General features: G+C 52.1%; 1 protein-coding gene across 1 annotated transcript in view; it reads left to right on the top strand.

Moving 5' to 3' along the window:
• LOC103189867 (RNA-binding protein Musashi homolog 1) overlaps window positions 1-14206 on the top strand; it is a gene marked incomplete in the record, with an annotated part of 79612 nt that overhangs the window by 59698 nt on the left and 5708 nt on the right. Inside the window, 2 exon segments of the mRNA XM_042337348.1 lie at window positions 6554-6602; window positions 13720-13802. Coding sequence (XP_042193282.1) covers window positions 6554-6602; window positions 13720-13802 — 132 coding nt within the window.

Here is a 14206-nt window from a genome sequence, read left to right as displayed (position 1 = left end):
TCTCCTTCAAGACCCGCCTCAAGACCCTCGTCTTCGACCATGCCTTCGGCCACCCTTCTGCCCTCCACCCTCCATCCAGATAATTTACTTCAAAGGGGATGTTCACCGCTACATTGCAAACCTGTAAGAAACCACACACATCCTCAGTCAGTTTGTCTCAGACCGGAATAGGCAGCTCGGAGATGTTAGCAGTTTTGGGAGAAGCCACTGCTATTTCTGATGTGAACAGCTCCAACCTCAATAGGTTTTTGAATCCCACGTCTCAGGGGTTCTGGCTTAGCCAAATGGTAACATGGGACCTTCTCACTAAGCTTTGGAAGGGAGGAGGAGAGAGGGTGGCTGATATATCTGGCCTTTGAATGCAACCTTCCTATTAAGAATAATCCTTGCATTTGGTACAGCGCCTTATCATGTTGTCGAGGTGTCTCAAAGAGCTTCACAGGATTTTATCGTGAAGTTGTAGGTGAATGTGGTAGCCAGTTTACGCGCAACAATGTCCCATAAACAGCCATGAAGTGAGCGACCCATTTTACCTGGACGATTGGTGACTAGGATACTGGGGGAGAAGCTGCCTTCTCTTTTCGAACAGAGCCACAGGATCTTTAATGTCTCCCTCGAAGGATGGTGTCTCCGACAATGCAGCACACCCCCAGCACTGCATCGGAGCGTCCACCTAGACTGTGATCTCAAGAGTCCCAACGTGGGACTTGTACCACAAACCTTCTGACTCGGAGGTGAATGTTACGGGCTGAGCCAGGCTGACACTGACGTAGGTTGTATAGAAACTTAAGACCGAGGGAGGGACATCTGTGACAGGCAGCGGAGGAGGATGGTAAATGGAAGAAGGTTTGGGGATTAGAAATGACCCTTTCAGAAAAAGATATTCTTGAGGGTAATGTATATATATATTTTTTCAAAAACAGTGTTTTTTGGGGGTCAGCCAGATGTCCGACACTTCGGAAACCCTTCACCGTCCTTAAGAGCATCCAAACCAAACTTGAGAATTCCATGCATTCCACCTACACACGCAAATTCCCGTGTATTGGAATGGAATGCGCCCTCTCTCTCTCTCTCTCTCTCTCTCTGTCTCGCCGGAAGGACGCACCCTTCTAATTCCAGAGAGTATTAGGAGAAGGATGTCAAAAATCAAGGCTTGGGGACTCTATAGAGTATCCGTCATGGCTAACTGCTGGAGTATTAACCAGCTAAACCCACACAGCTTGCCATTGAGTGCACTGTCCAGCAAGCTTTCTCGTCGCTTGCCCAGCTAGGACCTGTTAGGGCTTTGGCTTCCAAGGATAACAGGAGCTGAGAGGGTGGAGTCCCTGCTCCCAGTGGCTAATCTGCCCCTCCAAATCCCAATTTTTTTAAAAAAAAAAGTCATGATACGCAAGACAATTCACCAAATCCGTGTTGCACGAATATTTCCCTATCTCTGTAATATTTCGCCCACAAAATACACAGTCACTTCAGCTTATTCTGTGAAGTGCTTTGAGTGCCTCGAGGGCGTGGTAAGGGGCTACATCGAATGCAAGGATGGTCTGCGGGAGCATCCCATCGTTTTTCCTTCAAAGGTTCTTCTTAAATCGTTTTTTTTTTTCTTTTTTTCTTCTTCCTTATCCCTCCCGACCGAAAGAAAACCCTCCGAAAATTGCAAGCGCATAAAAATAACACTGCATTGTGTTCGCGCAGCGCTCAGCATGGATACCCAGGGTCTGTCTGCTTCCTTCTCCCTGAAGGAGCCTCCGTTGGTTGCTAAGGGGACCTGGATCCAAGAAGTCTTGCCCTTTGCCCCTTCTTAGGTTGATTGACTGACGAAGGGCTTCCAAACCGCAGCTGTAATTTTTTTTCTTTATTATTGACCCTTTGGCTGGAAAATTGAAGACGACATTTAAAAGGGGCCATGTATTATACTCGGCCGTTAATGAATGGAGGCTGAGGCGCATTGTACTGTGGCGTGGGGGTGGGGGGGGGTTTAGGCCAGTCGGTGCGTCAAGGACAAAGCTTTAGGGGGCTGGGGGTCTTCCAACGCAGCCGTCTAGCCCTCATTGCATGCTCCAGTACGTACACAAGATTATTGTGCAACCGTTTGATTGCATGGAGTCTTTTACCCCCGGGCACGACTTTCAATGTGTCTTACTGACATAATTCCAGTGATTGAGTGAGTGGCTTAGAGTTCAAACCCAAACCTCGAGAGACTAGTTCCCCCTGTTCCCCTGTTCCCTCCCCCCCACACCCCCATTCCCCAAACTCATGTTTAGAATTGTCAGCCTCCACCTGATGAGGTGTGGGTTTATCCATCTCTTTTCCCTCCCCCCATCATTTCTCCCCCGCGCCCCCACACACAACGTGAGCCCCTCAGAACATTTGTTCTCCACCTGGTGGGTGGTTAGTAGGGCGAGGTGGGGTGAAGGATGGAGGGAGAACACATTGCCTTCATATATGGTCAATTCACAATGGCTTTAGACATCATAGGAACAGGAGGAGGCCATTCAGCGCCTCGAACCTGTGTTGCCATTCTATTAGATGTGGACGTCAACACCAATAACCCACATTTGCCCCATATCCTTTGATGCTCTGACCCACCAAACCTGAACCCACCTCAGACCTCAGTCTGGAATTTTTTTTTGTTTTTTTCACCTGGTCTTTTCAGGCTGCTTTTGGCTCAGCGTCGAACAACGCTGTTGTGAAGTGCTCTGAGACACCGCCCTACATGTATAAATGCAACTTGTTGTTGTTGTACGGCTGATCTTGGGCTTGGGCGTAACAAGAGAGAGAGAGAGAGGAAATCTATTTCTCCGTAGTGTTGGCTATTGGCATTGGGGTCTGTCCCCATTCGAACGCTATAAACTAGGACATTAACAGTTACTTAACTACTCTGTAAAGAAAACACCAAAAACATCTCCATTTTTAGCCATTGTCGCGTGGAGACTCTATTGTTGTTTACTTGTGGGATATATTCAGCGCTCAGCGTTTTGTGAAGCCATATCACTGAATATTTATCACTGTCCTTTGCGACGAAAGCTATACTGATCACGTATTATTATCATTCTCCCACACGCGAGCAGTTTTATATTCTACAGTCGTTCACGCAAACCTGAAGCTCTCAATGGAGGTTCAGAATATCTCTCCCTTTTAATCTCTGAAGCCAAAGTTAGTGCTGAAACCTTTCATTGTTGCTAATTTGAGCAAGTTGGTTGTGATGAAAATAATAACCATAAATTGACACAGCGCCTTATCATGTCGTCGAGACGTCTCACAAAGCACTTCACAGGATATACAGTAAAGTGAATTGACTCGTATGTTTTACGGGCGTAACAGAGCGGAGAGTGAGAGCCCTGCTGCTAAGCCAAGCTGGTTAGTTAAACCAGCTAGCGGCTTAGTTAAACGTGGTCAAAACTTGGCAAAGTGCACCATAACCTTCTCACAGTGACAATGTGAAGTTATTGTACTGTGAGCTGAGAGATTAAACGTGGAGGTATTTTTTTTTGAAGAACCCTTTGGTTGACTGAGAAAGAAAGAGAACGAGAGAGAGAGAGAGAGAGTGCCTCATTCCCAGGCGATGGAATCCCACCCCCCAGCCCAGCTAACAAAACCCTGCTGTCTCCGTCTGACCTCTTCAGCAAAGTAGATGTGTGCTATTGCGTTGCTGAGTAAGCCATGAAGAATAAATCAATCCTCAGGGACTCGGGGAAGACAAACAGCTATGTAAATGCTTTCTCAGAAGAACAATCCCGGCCTTTCACTTTGTAAATGATTGCAAAATTATTCATGCAATAGGTATTTTCTGGCGAGAGGTCCGTCTCAGAGCGAGCAGTGAATGGCTGTGAGTTTTGTGGATCGCAGTTTATGCAGCAATTAGGAGCCGAGCAATAATGGACGTGAAGGTGTGCCTTAATCTTTGCTAACGCATTCCTAATTAATTTGGGCACTGGGAACAGCAGATTGCCAGCACTCTCTCTCTCTTTTTCTCTCTCCCAACCCCCCTGTCTGTCTGTCTCCCCCCACAAAACTTTCTCGGCGCCCTTTTTGGAAGGCTCTGGCTCATGTTGTAAGCGCTCACCTGCCTCTGTGCCTCATCCAAGCGACCGCACTACATGCCTAGACTGTCTGTCTGTGTGTGTGTGGGGGGTGGGAGGGGGGGCGGTGGCGGTGGCGAGGTGGGGGGAGAGGAAATCACAGTCGGGCTCAATCATGTCCTCACTGACTATTAAACTCCCTCCACCACCCCTTTCATCTCCCCCCACTCCCCCCCCCCCCCCACGAGTTCAAGGTCCAATTTATCTGGTTGTGTCACTGGCTGAGATCAAACCTGGAGCCCCCTCACCCAAGATGGTATTTCTCGTCTCCTCTCTGCCCTTTTGCACTCACGCCGCCCCCCCCCACCCCCCCCCGAGCCTCTTCTTGGTTTCCAGCGTTGTTCTTGCCCAGCACAGGGTGGATGGCTATAGCCTGATGCCCTGCCTGTCTCTGCTGTGAATGGCACCGTCTGGGATATTAACACAGACTACTGTGTCACTGTCGCGTGTCGCACACCAGGGTGACGTCCTGCAGCTCAGTGGTTAGAGCGCAAGCGAGAGGACCTGGGTTCGAATCCCAGGCAGAGCGAAATGTTGGGCAAGTTTCATTACTCCACCCGCCTCTGTTTACCCAGCAGTAAATAGGAACCCAGTTGTTAGTCGATTGGTGGATCGCTTTTCCGCCAGTAATAATTTCTTCAAAAAAAATAAATAATAACAATAATAATAAATTGGTCACTTCAATCCACGCCTGTTTGTGGGACGCTGCTGTGTGCGTTTGGCCGACAAAATATGCAGTGTATCCTGTGAAGCGCTTTGATGTGACTGATCAGTCCCTGATGATGTAAACAGGTGGGCATTAGTGACCCTGTTGGTGGGTGGGGGTGTGGGCGGGAGGGCGGGGAAAGGGGAGAATTAACCATGAGTAAAATTGGCGCAGAATTTTATTTAATTACTCTGGTATTCTCGATAAGAATAATCATTATTATGTTGCAATTCTTTATATGAAAAAAAATCATTCTCCCCGAACCTGTAATTGCATAAAAGGCACCAGGAACCAGCTCTGTTTTAATTTAGTTTCCATTCCCTGCGTTGTATTTACTGGAGCTTAAATAACAACAACAACAAGATTTCATTTATAAGGCGTCTTCCCTTAACGGGATGGGGTCGTGGCAGCTCATGGGTCGGGTCGGGCGATCCTGGGAATGGGTCCTGATGTACGCAGAACAGTTAGTGAGTCGCTACCCCACACTATTATCCTGCAAAGTTGCGTCTCAGAGCGCCTATTAATGGCAAGTTATTGTCTCCCTCAAAAAGCATGTCTCAAGACCCTTCTCTTCGACTGCGCATTCAATCACCCTCACACCCCCATACTCCTTGCAATCCACAGAGCACAGGGGGTGCTGTTAGAGGAGGCTGGCATTGGGCTGGCACTGCCATTGTGGGCAAGCACCTGGCCTGCTTTAGCACTCCTGATATGCTACCCCTGCCTGAAGGGCGCTGTAAAAATACTCCTCCTTGTTTGGTGGGCACAGGGTGGCAGTGCTCAGAAAGCGGCATATTTGTGTGGACATCCGTCTGTGATGGAGAAGTCCTGCCTGTGACCCATCCCAGCTCAGCCCCAGCCCACCCCACCCCAAGCCCAGCCCCAGCCCAGCTCAGCTCAGCCCCAGCCCACCCCACCCCAAACCCAGCCCCAGCTCAGCTCAGCCCCAGCCCACCCCACCCCACGCTCAGCTCAGCCCAGCTCAGCCACAGCTACAGCTTAGGCTGTGACGTCACATCTATTTGCTCAACCTAAGCCCCTTAAAAAACAGGGATTGACTCAGATCCCAGATCCCGAGCCGGAGGTGTTGGCAGAGAGCAGAGGGGAGACGCAAGGGAAACGCCAAAGAGAGCAACGAGGTTCTTAAGCCGTGAACCTCTTCAATGGGGAAACGGCTCCAGTTCTGATTAATACTGATAAATAATAATAATAATAATAATAATAATAGTAATAATCATCACTGGATTTAATAAAGCGTCTGTAATAACAGTAACAATCCCGTTTTAATGTAGTCCCTTTCATGTCGGGAGGACGTCCCAAAGCTGCTGAAATGTCAATGTCAATGTAATGTCAAAACATCGCAAAGCACTTCACGAAGCATTGCTGTCGAGTGTAGTGACTTGACTGTGTGTTGTTTGTTGACAAAATCATCCCAATTTATGGACGCGCACAGCCATGAAGTCAATGATCGGTTTTATCTGAGGGATTGTTGGCTGGGACGGTGGTGGAGGGGAGGGGTGTGGGTGTGGGGGGGGGGGTTGTTGTACAAGGTTTGTTTCAAAATACACACAGTAACACTACACCTCACTACAGCACATCTTGTGAAGCTTTTTGAGATGTTCTCTCGACACGAAAGGTGCGACGTCAAGTTTAAGGATTATTGCTATGATTATCGTTAATAATAACAATGCAAGTTTTGGAAGGGGGAACAAATGGTCGCCAAAAAATTTAACTTTGATTTTTTTTCCCCCCCTCCTCCCCAAAACAGGTAGATGACGCTATGTTGATGTTTGACAAGACAACCAATCGGCATCGAGGTAAGTCGTATCTTCACCCCCAAAGTACACAGTCGCTACACTTTACTGTATATCCTGTGAAGCGCTTCGAGACGTCTCGAAGACGTGATCAGGCGCTGTATCAAATGCAAATTATATTATTATTATTTTGGTCTCCCGGTTGCTTGCACCATCCACGCAGTCTCGCTGGCTGGGTCTGGGTTTTTATAAGAACCGCAGGTAAAGTGAATGTTCCGTGTGACCCACCACCACCCCCGGCCTCTCATCACATTGAGAATTCTTCCTCTCCGAAGATAAGAGTCCTGTAGGTCAGTGGCTCGAGCCCTCGCCACACAAGCGAGTGGGGGAGCTGGGTTCGATTCCCGGCAGGGCGAAACCTTGGGCAAGTTTCCTTACCCCAAAGGCCTCTGTTTATTTACCAGCAGTCAGTAGGAATCCGGTTGTTAGTCAATTGGCGGATCACTTTTCCAGGGGTAATAATCCCTTCAAAAAAATAGTAATAATAAATTGGTCACTTCAATCCACGACTGTTTGTGGGGACATTGCTGTGCGCAATTGGCTGCCGCGTTTCGCCCACAAATATACAGTCAATTCAATTCACAGTGTGTTCTGTGAAGTGCTTTGAGACATCTTAAGCGTTTTAAATGCTCCAGGACTCTACCGACAAGGGCCAGACAATGGCGCTCCATCAAATGCAACGAGTATTATATTTTCAATTGTAATAAACCGCTTAAACGCGTTCAAATCAACATCAACGAAACGTTTATCTCTTAACTTTCATCTTAAACCTTAACAATGCGGAGCAAATAACAGACCAGCCCTTATCCCAGGGGATAATGGGGGAAATGGATGGTGGGGGTGTGTGTGTGTGTGTGCCTGTGTGTGAGTGTGTGTGTGTGCGTGTGTGTGTTGCGTGCTCCGGGACGCTACCCTGCCTGAGGGGCGCGATATAACTGCAAGTTCTTGTTGTTGCGTGGGTTCTGTCTGTGCGCTTCCGTGTGTGTACGTGTGAGCGTGCACGTATGCAAGCGTGTTGTTGTGTGCGTGCGCGTATGTCGCTGTGCCCGCGCGTGTGCGTTTGCGTGTGCTTCTGCACGTGCGTGCTTACGTACGTGCAAAGTTATCGTCAGGGCAGTTGAACAAGTGTTAAGGGTCTCCATCCCCACCGTTCCTGTGGTAACGAGACTCTCCATTATGTGTGCGGATCAGAAACACAGTGAAGAGGAGAGGCCGATCGAGAGCCGGCCCGGGCTGAGCCTCCGGGCCTCCCCGTCCCAGGTCACCAGTCCCATCAGCGGCTCCGTCCCCACCCCAGTCACTCGTGGCCACCGCCGCAAGATGGCTACCACGACACTCAAAATGGCCCCCGGGCCTGGCTGAGCCCACGATTGAACCGAAAGCGGACGTGAGGCCGCGGTGGCCCAGGCCCGGCCGCCGGTCAAGCTGATGAACCTCCATTCCGATTGAGATTGCCGGTGCCGTCGGGGCAGGAGGGACCCCCACGGAGGGACCCTTTGACGTCTCAAAGCGCTTCGCAGTGTTTGCTCCAAAATGGATCGACTGTGAGTTCTGGGGGCGAACCCAGCAGCCAGTTTGTGAACAGCCAGGAAGTGAGGGGCCAATTTTATTTGGGGGACTGTTGGCGAGGACACCGGGAGAGACGAGCTCCCTTCCCTTTCCGAATAGTGCCGCGCGCGTGTACATGTACGTGCAGATGTGCGTGTGCGTACGTCTAGGCTTTGTGAAGCTTTGCGCTGCCAATGTTCCGGAGCCCGGATTTCCCGTGGAATGCACGTAGCCTTCAGCAGGAGAGAGCCGTCCACACGTGACAGGCACTTGTGGAAACAGAATGTGCATGTTCTCCTTCGCTCGGTGTTAGAAGGTGCTGCCTGTGAGCCGGGACCACTCCTTTCCCCCTAACACCCCCACCCCCCACCACCACCCACACCCACCATCAACCCCCTGCCCCACCCCGTCGCACCCCCCCCCCCCCACCCGCCAGTGCCGCATCTCCACCCCGGTGCCAGTCCACAGACACTGTACGCGTGCGCGCCCGTGTTTGTGACACTGCGATGTGTACGTGTCACTGTATGTACGTTTGTGTCACTGTGTGTGTGTGTGTGTGTGTGTGTGTGCGCGGCACTGTGCGTGTGTCTGTATGTCACTGTGTGTGCATGTCACTTGTGTGTGCGTGTCTGAAGGTCACTGTGTGTGTTTGTATGTCACTGTGTGTGCGCGTGTGTCACTGTGTGTGTTTCTGTATGTCACTATGTGTGTACATGTCACTGTGTGTGTGTGCATGTGTCACTGTGTGTGTGTCTGTATGTCACTGTGTGTGCACGTGTGTCACTGTGTGGGATGCGTTTCACTGTGTGCGCATATTCGTGTGTGTGACTGTGTATGTTTTTGACGCAGTGGTTTTCACGTCGTGAGGACGTCTCAAAAGCGCTGAGTGGTTTGTGTGTGAAGCATTCTGTATTGACATCAGCCAGTGAGGGAGCTGCCTGTGTGTGTATGTGTGTGTGTGTGTAGGTGTGTGTGCGTGTAGTGTAGGTGTGTGTGCGCGTGTGTAGGTGTGTGTGCGCGTGTGTGGGTGCGTGTGTGCGCGCGTGTGTGCATGTGTGTGGGTGCGTGTGTATGTGCGTGCGTGTAGTGTGTGTGTGTGTGTGTTTACCTGTGTGTGTGGATGGGTGTGTGTGTGTGAGTAGTGTGTGTGTGTGGCTGCCTGTGTGTGTGGATGGGTGTGTGTGTGTGCGTGTAGTGTGTGTGTGTGGCTGCCTGTGTGTGTGGATGGGTGTGTGTGTAGTGTGTGCGTGTAGTGTGTGTGTGTGGCTGCGTGTGTGTGTGGGTGGTGTGTGTGTGTGTGCGTGTAGTGTGTGTGTGTGGCTGCCTGTGTGTGTGGATGGGTGTGTGTGTAGTGTAGTGTGTGTGTGTGGCTGCGTGTGTGTGTGGATGGGTGTGTGTGTGTGTGTAGTGTGTGTGTGTGGATGGGTGTGTGTGTGTGTGTGCGTGTAGTGTGTGTGTGTGGCTGCGTGTGTGTGTGGATGGGTGTGTGTGTGTGTGTGCGTGTAGTGTGTGTGTGTGGCTGCCTGTGTGTGTGGATGGGTGTGTGTGTGTGTGTAGTGTGTGTGTGGTGTGTGGTGTGTGGGTGGTGTGTGTGTGTGGGTGGGTGGTGTGTGTGGGGGTGTGTGTGTAGTGTGTGCGTGTAGTGTGTGTGTGTGGTGGCTGTGTGTGTGGATGGGTGTGTGTGTGTGGTGTAGTGTGTGCGAGACTGTGTGTGTAGAGTGTGTGTGTGTGTGTGTGTGTAGTGTGTGCGTGTAGTGTGTGTGTGTGGCTGCCTGTGTGTGTGGATGGGTGTGTGTGTGTGTGTGTGTGTGTGCGTGTAGTGTGTGTGTGTGGCTGCCTGTGTGTGTGGATGGGTGTGTGTGTGTGTGTGTGTGTGGGTGCGTGTGTGTGGGTGCGTGTGTGTGTGGATGGGTGTGTGTGTGTGTGTGTGCGTGTAGTGTGTGTGTGTGGCTGCGTGTGTGTGTGGATGGGTGTGTGTGTGTGTGTGTGTGTGGCTGCCTGTGTGTGTGGATGGGTGTGTGTGTGTGTGTGCGTGTAGTGTGTGTGTGGATGGGTGTGTGTGTGGATGGGTGTGTGTGTGTGTGTGTGTGGCTGCCTGTGTGTGTGGATGGGTGTGTGTGTGCGTGTAGTGTGTGTGTGTGGGTGCCTGTGTGTGTGGATGGGTGTGTGTGTGTGTGTGTGTGCGTGTAGTGTGTGTGTGTGGGTGCGTGTGTGTGTGGATGGGTGTGTGTGTGTAAAATCATTTGTTCCAAACTGCGATGTGGTCGATGCTGAAATGGTTGAGGGCATCTCCAGCTCGGCTTTGACCTTGTTCTTTTTTAAGCTCGTGAGCTCGGAGGCAGTGTGTGGGGGGTGTGTGGGGGGGGGGGGGGGAGAGTCAGACCCAGTGCGGAGGAGGGTGGGTTGGGGGGTGGGGAGGGGGTGGAGTGGGAGTTGGTGAGAGAGAGGGCGGCACTCACTCACTAAACAGGAGGGAACCGGAAAGGACACCAGTAGCTGAGAGAACACTGCCCAGGACTCCGAAGGGAAAACACAGGCAGATAGATTACAGGCAAACAAAGAGCAGACTGTGCGATCGGTCGGTCGGTTGTTCGGTCGGTCGGGAGACGTTGTCTTCTCAGGCTCTCAGGAGATAAAAGCCTGAATGAACCCTGTCATGTGAGCCACTGGCTAACTGATTGATTGTCCTCAGCCCGATCCCCTGGCTGGGCTGATCCCGGCATTAATGTAATCCTCGGCTCCTTGAGTCAGCCTGTGCCACGGCTTGTGCTTGAGGTGGCGGCTCGTAGCCTCCTCGACCGTCCCTCGTGCCCTCCCTTCTACCAGGGAGGGCGGCCGCGCTTTCAGCCACTACCCCCTGAAACTCTGGGAACGCTCTCCCTCCATCCCCCCGACTCGCCCGTTTCCTGCCCCATCTTCAGGTCGCGCCTGAAGACCTTCCTCTTCGACTGGACCTACGGTCACCTCCTCCTCCACCCCCTCCCTCCCCCTGTGCACCAGGCACTCTCCAGCGGTGGATGGCCTAACAATGCGTCTAATGTGTGAGATTCTCTCTGGCTCCGAGAGGGGGCGGAGGGATCGTTTCGGGGCGCAGGGGGCTGAGAGCGCGGCGGAGGGGATGAGGGAGATGTACAGGGCCAGAGCCGGCTGAGCGGGTGGGGTGGGGGGGGGGGGGGTGGGTAGCTTTGGAGTATGGACATAGGGGAAACAGGTTCAGATCTTACATTTGAACGCTACATTTGCTGGGACACATTTCGTCCGCGAACTAGGACGGATTATGGGTTAAGGAATTAGTGTATTCGGGGAGTGGGGGGAAGGAGGGTGGGGGTGGTGTGTTGACTGGCCTCAGTGCCCAGCTCTAGGCTGTTCTCGGGCTGGGTTCCCTGAGGCTTGTCTAATTAGAGCGCGGGTAATCAGCTCCCAGTATAAACCTCTTTGCCAAGCTGCCACTGATGAATTGCTTGCGACAGTCAGGAGCGCACTGGTAAATCCGGCCAGAGTGGACCTGCTGACACCAGCGATTCTGCGCTGGGCCCGAGAGAGCCGGGGTGGAGGCGTTGGGGGTGGAGGGGTTGGGGGTGGGGGTGTGGGGAAGGGGTCAGTCTCTTGGCTGTTCTTTTTCCACCCCTGCCCCGCTGGCTCTGCCTGAGTTAAGCTCACTTGGTACAGTCGATCCATATCCACCTCCCTCTCTCCGCCAACCAGCCCCCACACACTCACACACACACACACGCACTGACACACACTCTCACACACACACATCACACACACTCTTTAGTCTCTCCATCAACTGACGCTACAGACACACAATAACATCCCACAAACAGCCGTGAGCTGAATTGGTCAGTTTACCTGGAGGATTGTTGGGTCAAGAAACTGGGAGAAACTCCCTTCTCTTTTTCAGTAGTGTCGTGGGAGCTTTATAATGTCCACCTGACCAGGAAGATGGGATCTCGGTTTCAATGACAATAATAATGATAATAATGATAACAATCCTTACATTTGGTATCTTGCCTTCCACGCCGGAAGGACGTCCCAATGTGCTTCGCTGGATGTACTCTATAAAGCAATGTCCCACAAACAGCCGAGGAGTACGTTTAAGTGAATGATCAATTTTATCTGAGGGTTTGTTGGCCACGACACCGGACACTGGGAGAGAGAAACTCCCTTCTCTTTCCGAAGAGTGCTGTGCAACATTTAACATCCATCTCTACAGGTACAGGCAGAGCCTCGATTTAACATCTTATCCAAAGGACAGCACCTGCTCAAACACAGCCCCCCCCCCCACCCCCCCCACCCCTCCTCCTCCCCACTTGCACCACACTGACATTGCCAGAGATTGTTCAACACAAGGGGGAAAGGGACGGACAATGTTGAACCTGTCAACATAATGAATTATTCACGTGAACAGAGATGGTCCTGAATTATTAACGGCGGCAGGTGTGAGCGAGGGAGAGAGACGGGCAGAGTTACCAGCCCGAAATCGGCGCTGAGGCAATTAAACACAGACACGGGCAACACCTTATCCACTGGCTCAGCCTTTGAGCCGGCCTCAGGCGACATTGGCCACTCACTCACTCACTCGCTCGCTCCAAAACGCCGGTCCACCTCCTGTTGATGAGAGTACGGTTAACCCCAACGCGCCAACCCCAACCTCCCGGCACAGTCTTGGCTCATAATCTGAGAGCGTTGTTTTCTGGGACAAGTGGGAAGGTTTTGTGGTCAAACCTTTACGCTCGGCCAACAAAATACAGTTTCTTGATCGAGTATTTCTCGGTCGATAATAATGATAAACCTTGCATCGGGTACAGCGCCTGATCACGTCTTCGAGACGTCTCTCAAAGCGCTTCACGGCATATGCCGTGAAGTGGACCGACTGTATTATATTTTGTGGGCGAAACGTAGATGGACATGCGTCAAGGAATACTCCTTCCATCACGAAAAGTGACCGATCGAACGTGGACTTACCCAGGCTCGTGCGAGTGTTCGGGGCAGGCCGCTCTTTGAGGGGGTTCGGGAGCCTCAAGTTGGCCACCGCTGATGTAGACGTGGATGGAGCTTTGCTCCGTCCCCTGACCTGTGCTCCCCAACTCCCCTGGACACGTGGGGAACGGCTGCTGCCAGTCGGACATCGTTCACCGCGATGAGCATCATTAAACCAGGTTCCCCCTAACACAGAGTCCCGTTGAATATTATTTTAATGTTTATTCTTATTCACATTAATCAAAACGTAGGTCGTGGTCCAAACCGGGGTCAACCATTCTCAACCTGGGTGGTGTGGGTGCCCCCTGCTGGCCGATTCTGACATGGCAGGAGAACCCCAGAGAGATTCAGAGGGTCTGAGTCCGTGGGCAGTGTATGCCAGTGCCTGGGAAGGGGGAGGGGGTGCGGGGTGGGGGTGAGTGTGTGGGAGGAGCGTGTGAGTGTAACCCCCCCTCACCTCGCCTACCCCCCCCCCACCCACCCCCGCTCTGTTCTACCCCCTCCCCCGTCACAGCCGCTGTGTATTGGGGTTTGCCGCAGACGGGAGAGGAAACGAGGGTCTCAGCGAGAATCTGCTCCTGTTTTCCAGGGTTTGGATTTGTGACCTTCGAGAGCGAGGACATCGTAGAGAAAGTCTGCGAGATTCACTTCCACGAAATCAACAACAAAATGGTGAGGCGCAGTGTGGGGCCGGGGCATGTGGCTCCCGCGCGGGTGTGTTTATGCGGGTTCCTGTGTGTGGTTCCCGTGTGTGTGCGTGTGTGTGTGTGGGCGGGGATTGGGGTCTGTGAATGTGTGTGGTGGGGGGTGGGTTGTGTGTGTGTGTGCGCGTGTTTGGGGGTTCCTGTGTGTGGTTCCCAGGTGTGTGTGGGTGGGTGTGTGTGTGTGTGTGTGGGTGAATGGTGGGGTCTATGTATGTATGTGCGTGTGTGTGGGTGGGTTGTGTGTGTGTGTGTGTGGGGGGGTGGGGGCGGTGTTGGTGGTGGGGTCTGTATGTATGTGTGTGTGTTTGTGGGGAGGACCCTGTGTGTGTGTGGGGGGGTGTTAGGAGGTGTTGGCGTGGGGCCTGTGTGTGT

Source organism: Callorhinchus milii, unplaced genomic scaffold, assembly GCF_018977255.1.
Source record: "Callorhinchus milii isolate IMCB2004 unplaced genomic scaffold, IMCB_Cmil_1.0 Scaffold8, whole genome shotgun sequence".
Taxonomy (NCBI): domain Eukaryota; kingdom Metazoa; phylum Chordata; class Chondrichthyes; order Chimaeriformes; family Callorhinchidae; genus Callorhinchus; species Callorhinchus milii.
Note: the sequence above shows the minus strand (reverse complement) of the source record. Positions and strands in the feature narration are given on the sequence as shown.